The 7,651-nt window shown below is 40.2% G+C and overlaps 1 protein-coding gene across 1 annotated transcript; it reads left to right on the top strand.

The window, feature by feature from the left end:
- The first annotated feature begins 1,241 nt into the window (after positions 1 to 1,241).
- On the top strand, positions 1,242 to 6,722 carry LOC137298354 (uncharacterized). The gene is made up of 4 exons (XM_067830574.1): positions 1,242 to 1,324; positions 4,204 to 4,419; positions 5,422 to 5,513; positions 6,340 to 6,722. Exons 2-4 carry the CDS (start codon positions 4,214 to 4,216, stop codon positions 6,399 to 6,401), a joined length of 360 nt encoding a protein of 119 aa, XP_067686675.1. The 5' UTR covers positions 1,242 to 1,324; positions 4,204 to 4,213; the 3' UTR covers positions 6,402 to 6,722.
- The last annotated feature ends 929 nt before the right edge of the window (positions 6,723 to 7,651 follow it).

Here is a 7,651-nt window from a genome sequence, read left to right as displayed (position 1 = left end):
CATGCAAGAAGAACAAGAACAGACGAAGTGTATAATTGTACATATATAACGAGATACACACCACCACACTGGTATCCAGAGCACCCCACAACCATTACATCGGTCATTGGATCAATGCGCTTTGGACATCCTGCAGAGTACACATCCCAACCTACTAATGTATCACTAAAATAATCAATATCCCATACTACCGGGTACCCATTTAATCCTGAATGAACAACGACATAACATAAATATAACCATTTGCTTGAGGCGATGTGTCACACCGTTGTTCTCACGGGCCCTATTTATGTACAGAATATGTTGGAGTGTGATGCATTCCCATTCAAAACATCAACGTCAATGATTGGAGTGAATCATTAAAAATCATTGATGAACGCAAGTGTTAACTAAAATGTGTTACCAGTAGCAACCACTGTTCACATGGTTTCATTTAAAATACGAAATATACTCATAATACGAAATATACCCATACATAGTCTCACCAAAATACTGGTTTTCAATTTCAGTGTGGATGTGCGAAAATAGTCCAAGATTACTATTGGATCCACATATCCTACATATGTTCGTTCATTGCCACAATTAGGATCTGGCACACTGACGCAAATGAGATATTGTCAATATCTTCTGATGTATTTCGCCTTCTCACTCATGTTGATTTGTAGAAATACGTTTCATTTTCTGAAAAATATAATCACGCACACGCACACGCACACGCACACGCACACGCACACACACATTTCCCCACCTACGCTTTTGTACGCAGCATCGAGCACCTGAACTTATATCAAGTATTTCAAGAGCCATGCTTAACATCCAATATTTTTCATACAGACTATGATTTCGCAAAAGCAAACCTGTTCTTAAATGAATGCATCATTTGTCATTCTTCTTCGTAGTGCGTGACGTGTAATTTCGAGATACATTTCTGGAAAACGTCAACCAACGATTGGTCTTTCCTGGAAAAATAGGAAGAAAATGTCGTCAGAGGTGACGTAATTCACAACGAACCCGGATGAGTGGTTATACTCCGGTGACTCTTAACAGTGTTGTTTCATCATGTGAAGCCACTTGTTCCCCATTGGAAGAGCGTGTGTTATTACCATTGTCACCCTTGGATCAATATCAGAGTAGGAGGGATTACGCGGTTCCTGCCAAGCGTTTGTTCCACGCAGGTATGAGGAAGTTACCACCCACCTCAGTAAATAATTCATAACTCAGGTAGAGAGTAAATACAGACTACCAGGGTCCTTCCCACAGTCATTGTCGCATCAGGGTGTTGTAGGCTATCATCAACGACGCTGCTTTACACTGCTGGAATCAAGTAAGAGATTTAGTATATCGCTCTATCATCTATAGCCTACATGGGGTGGCTAAGCTTTTGACTGTGTATTTGGGGAGATTTACTGTTTTAGTAATTGATTTCAATACAGCTCGGTTTTGTTTCTGTGTTCAAAGCGATTGGATGTATTTTGAATATAATATCTGTTCGGATATTTAAACAGGTTATTGGTCCCCAGACTGTTATAAATTCAAATTAATTTCATTTTTATCCTTTGACCAAATCTGTTATATCACTTTCAGAACACATCCACGTCTGTGCAAATGTGTCGATAATTTTCACTCAGGCATGTTCATTGCACTTAAACGCCATGGCCAAATTGTTTGTATTATCTGCTAAAGAGGGGATTGAACACGCTTGCGTTTTTGTCAATTTCGTCATTATTTCATAGTGATTCATAAAGAGGAGACCACTATGTGAGTCTGAATATATAATCAACACAGGCATGAGGTGTCTGGGGAAAGGACGCATGCTCCCCAGTCTGTGCTCAGCGACACAAACGCTCGTAAAGGAAGGTCAGTTGTTCTGAAGAACATTCAAAACGGGGAATCACCTCGACAATCTTTTTGATTAACAGTTGATACATCAAATTTCGAAAGTATTCTCCATTTGGCTCCATCAAAACTTCAATTTTGAGGCTCTATTGTGTCTTTCATTTTCACTTCTTATTACATACCCATAATTGTACGGTTTTGGCAATGCCATGGGATAGTGCCAGGTGAGGGGCGGATTGATTCAGAGTGTGGATCCCACGAAAGCACACACATCCTACGCCCCAACCTCCTCATCATTGTTGTCACCATCATCCAATATCCTGGTTCTGTTCCTGCAGGTGTGTGTGAAATGATGAGCGTAGATGATCACCACCAACTAGAATTAGAGCTAACATAGTTAAGGTACATTTCCGATGGAGTATTCACATAATGTTAATTCTCCTTGTCTCAAATAGGTACAGTTAACAAAGAGAAAGTCTATCTTAGGATAATGGTTGAGCTTTGGGGCAGTGATCGGGTGGTGAATTAGCTTTTTCTCGAGTTTGTGTGGGTTTGCTATTCATTCCAAAAATACAAATGAACATGCAAAGCCAAATATTATGATGTTACTGGTGCTTGGTTTGGGCTGACATCTTCCTCCGTTAACAAACCGTCCTTCGCTGCGAACATCTTAGGTCCCGAGTAGCTGTTGATGTCACGTGAGGTAAATACTCAGTCAGTCAGTCACTCACTCACTCACTTAAACGTGGTATACGTCTTTGTATATTTATTTTTTTTATTTTTTCACCTGTATCAAACCCTTTGATGAACCAATTAATGTAGTGATGATTACATATCATGATTAGGTTTCTCAGTGGAGAAATCTGGACACTTGTCACTATCTGGGTCGGAACTGCAGTATTCCATCCTTCGCTTTCTCGGTTTGTTCATTTTACCAGTGACAACATCATGCCTTCACGTCTGAAATTCTTTCAATGTGTTCTTGTTCTCTTTAGGTAGGAGTCTGCTTATGATATGGTGGTCCATATTTTTAAAAAACTGACAAAGGTTGTTATTCCAAACAGTAGTAGTCACCTGTGACTATATAGAGGATATCGTATGGGTGCCCATGTCATACTATGTTTACAACACGAGTGCCTAAATGATGGTATTTCCCGAGCGAGGCACCCGTGGCTACCTGCCGTAGCCAAAAGTAGAACGCAACGTCACAGAAGAACCGTAGTGTCATGGCATTGTTCATGACGTCACGTTACCATGACAAAGTGATACCTTGCCCTAGGGCATCGTATGAAAAATAAGAACCCCGATGTGTTGGCCCTCGTAGGCAATAACTGACGTTCTTGTTAGTAGGAATACAATGAGACTTTGCAGTCACAGGTAGTGGAATATACATGTATATCTTAGTCTTCCATATCATTTGGCTATCATTTCTTGTTACTATGGAGGCGGTGGGTAAAGCATCAAGCCGAAGATATGTTCGAGTCTCCACATACAATGTGGTACAATGTGTGAAGCTCATTTCTGGAGTCCCCGCAGTGATATTCTTGCACATTGCTTAAAGCGTCGTAAAAACATTCTCTTGTAACCGTGACAGCGTCCACTGTCGTGCAAAACAGTGCCATATAACTGTATTGCCCACACAATTATCGTCATATGATGTTATTGTGCACAAATTCGAGTCCACTGATTGTCACTTTATATTCTGTGAGTCGACTGAAGTTAAGGCTATATATTTCTTTCTCACATCCTTTATGAATACATTGTCAGAAAAGATTGGCAACTGGAAAGTTTAAGGCATTCCATCCGAAATCTGTTTCTCTGTATCTTTATTCGTATATTTAAATATGAAAAGGATGAGATGGTTCCCGTGATGCATATTATTCGCACCATGAATATGCCCAAAGCTCAAGTAAAACTTCTTCCGAAAGGTCTGCATTTTGATTTGTAAATACCAAGGGAAATTCCAATTCACATGCGATTTAGGAAAGATATTTTAGCAGGTCACATCGATGTAAGCATGTTTCTATACATATCACATGTGATACATGCGGTCTCGCCTTAGGCAAGCGAGGTTTTTTTCAAAATTCCCTCTGTTCACCAGCGGAAAGTGGGTATCCGGTGGGACAAGTCATGTGACTGAAAAAAAACCGTCCAGCCCCCCACAGGCACCTTGAAGGTAGCTGATGGTAAGGTAATAATGTGATAGCGCTTTGAGCATGCACAAATGTGATGGAAATTCGCCTAATAATGGCCATTATCACTTTTGATTATAATATACGTCATGACAGATTTCATTTCCGGTTCGTTTGTTGACGTACGCAATGACGTTCTTTGCTCAACATGTCAATTGGCGTATTTACTTTACAGACAAAGCACTATGCAGTTTCGGTGTTCGCTCCAGGTATGTGTTGTTCTCGCAACATTGATGTCACTGTCACAGTCCTTCAGCAGAGATATCCCAGAGGGGTCAGATCTATACAACAGCCTCTCCTCCGTGGAAACAAAACGGTCAACAATATTTGATAGGATGGGTCGATTTTATGGGAAAAGAAGTCCAATGGAAAGAATGAATGGTAAAATAAGGTAAGACAATCATTTAAACCCACAAGAAGTATAGTTGAACAGTTAACTAGTTCGAATTATCTTCGGTTCGACAAATCCGAATTCACCTGATTACCGTTTGACTCCGCCATAAGACAAGAAAGGGAACGCCGCGGTGCTTGTTAACTAAATGCCATTTTAAATGTTATCTGAAAAGTCCACTACAGTTTGAGTCCAACAGTGGGTTTCTTTTAGCAATATTACCGATACTTTTTTAACTCCATGGGGATCATACAGCCATACTGCCCATTAGGCGCAATGAACTACACCCTTATACTGATAGCTCATCCTCACGGGTACCCATTTTACAGCTGGGTGAACTAAGACAATGTGAATCTAAGTATCTTGTCCAAGAATACTACACAAATGTGTCACCTCTGAACCTATGTTCCTCCGTAGGGGAACTTGTATCAACATGACCATCTGAGTCGTAATGTAAGAGTCCTGTCTCAGGACCGTGTGTTAACATCCTGAGAAGAATCAAAATTGATCTGCCGGAATCACTTCGGTGTGGGTTTCACATACGTTTATGCCTCTTTCCCCCCACTTCGTCACGCCGAAGCTCCGTGTTCCACTCCCCTTATATGTACAATGTGTGAAGCCCATTTCTTTCGCCCCCTTCTTGTTATTTGCTAGACTAATGCGAAAAGCAGCTTAAACCTAAACACACTCAGTCACTCTATACTATCCATGTTTATCCCTTTTCATAACGCTGCATGCATACAACATTAGATACAACTTATTTTGAACGTACAATGATTAGGTTGATTGTCAGTATCCATTTCCACGTACCATAGAAAATATGAACTTGACTGCCGAGACGTTTTTATAAAAAGGAATCATAACAAAAACAAATATATATGAAACAAACGTGACGTAAAAACATCGATTAAAATTAGCCGAAAACTACATCGAGGTTGTGCTGCTGTCCTTCTGAAGACAAACCGTTATGTATGATTTAATATTATTTTAATATCATAACAGGCCCTTGTACACCACTGATGAAATGCGGGAACTAGTGTCTGGTTCTCCAAGACTTCTTGCAGGAATAATCAGAGGATACATTGACCGGAATGGTAAGTTTCGGAATTTGAAACATAGATCCGTGCTAGATGTCATTACACACTTCAGTACTTCACGCAAATGTTCTATAATCGTTTGAAGACAGACCATTCAGTTTGAATTTCAATTGGTAACCGAACACTGATGCATTTGTTTTAAGTTACACAATCAATCAAATATCTTTTCAGAACTGAATCATAGTATTGAACATATTTCGCGAATGAATACAGTGTGAATCAGAAATAAAATATAATGATTTTCTTAGCTTAGATGAGATAGTTTCAGATTTCAGAGGAGAAATAACGGCCATAACGTTTGATAATGCATCCAGCATTACGTCCCAGAAATAGCCAGTTTAATATCTGTACACAGAGAGTTCATCTATTCCATCTTCATAGGCTGACCGCCTGAAGCGAGAACACATATGCTTCTTTTGGGTATAAAACTATACAATGAAGGGTGGGTGTGGGTTTGGATGGGTAAAATTGTGGCCGATTGTTTTCGTAAAAATACAATTTCAGTCATACTTTTAACATATACGATTTGTTTTGTTGGAGACACAAGCTTTTTTTACCAACACGACCTTGTTTTATACCGGATAATTTCTTCAATCCCAATGAGTCCCGGTTTTGACAGATACGAATCAACCAACGGTATAATGATCAGTACCAGAAAAGTACCAACAGTATAATCATCTATACCAGAAAAGTACCAACAGTATAATGATGTGTGCCGCATCGCGCATATTAAGACTTGATGCCAAACTGCAATACCTTCACTTGACTTCGCTGTAGGAATACTTGTATTCTATTAATGACCACTCATTACGCTCATTCCTAGGCGATGGCTTTGTCGACGAAGAAGAAATGTCACAGCTGAAGAAAAGAATTCAGTATCAGTAGAATTCGACGTATGACAGCTCTTTGTGAAACCTCTTTGTGAAACCTCTTCGTGAAACCTCTCGTGAAACAGTTACAAACAGCAGCGTGCGATTGCTCGACCCACGATATCACGTTTCTGTATACTGTATATCATAGAATGGTGCTATGCATTTCAACAAGTGACATCATGGATTCTTGGAGGATTTATATTGCATTCCTACCATCGCATGCAAAACATACGTATAGTGATGCCATATTCATTAGTACCGACGGTGTTCTGAACGTCGCCATAAGGTCTTTCTTTTCTTTTACGATGCAAATAAAATACTATTTTTCCTTATAGTTTGGTTTATTTGTCTTTTTACACCATAAGCGTGGGGCCAATGACATTTTGTTTCCCTTATGCATTAGGTGTTTACGTCGACATGGAATGTCTTTATATACACTGTAAACCATGACTGTTAATGCATTGTATCGTTTTGGGCCGGTTGGGATGCCTATCGCAGAAAGTCTCTTGCTCTTCATATCAAAGCCCCAGGAGCAACCTCACTCACTCACTTACTCATAATGTAAACACAAACACGCTAACCGACCCTTTCTACTCAGTGCCTCACGCACCAGCTGTCATCCGTCATTAATCATCCAAAGCACACTCACTCATTCATACCCCAAAAGACGCGTGCACATATCCACTCACTCACTCATTCGACGATGACATGTGTTGTTGATCTCAGAAAACACGGCCCATGACCACCGTCGATGTCCCCAGTTACAACGTTGTGTACAATATCGGCAGTTTGACCATTTGTACTGGGCAACCACGCATCATCTGGGCCCACTTGCACAAAACGATCTAGATCTACAATTATTGTAAACCCTTAAGACCGCAATCTTAGACTTCGGCTACAGTCGCCATTCATTTGCACAAAGCGATTGTAGGCTAAGATCATTGTAAGCTACAATCAAAACCTACAAAACCTATTGTAAGGTATTACAATCTGCCAAAATGGTGTCCACAGTGCTATTTATGAAAGATTATGATAGATTTTTAAGGAGAGAACGGGTTTTCCGAGACAGAACCAAGCAACACGAGATATAGAATGCTTCGTTTGTCAAAGTAAGTCCATCAATCGAGCACCCCACAAGAAGATCGCTCGGATCTTTAGCATGAGTATGAATTTCCCCTAGACGATTTCCATTTGGCCGACCTGTACCGTGAACGGTCTTGGTGAGCATTGTTTCGGAGAAACTGATCTTTCATTCTTTTGTCG

This window comes from Haliotis asinina, chromosome 10, assembly GCF_037392515.1.
Source record: "Haliotis asinina isolate JCU_RB_2024 chromosome 10, JCU_Hal_asi_v2, whole genome shotgun sequence".
Lineage (NCBI taxonomy): Eukaryota > Metazoa > Mollusca > Gastropoda > Lepetellida > Haliotidae > Haliotis > Haliotis asinina.
Note: the sequence above shows the minus strand (reverse complement) of the source record. Positions and strands in the feature narration are given on the sequence as shown.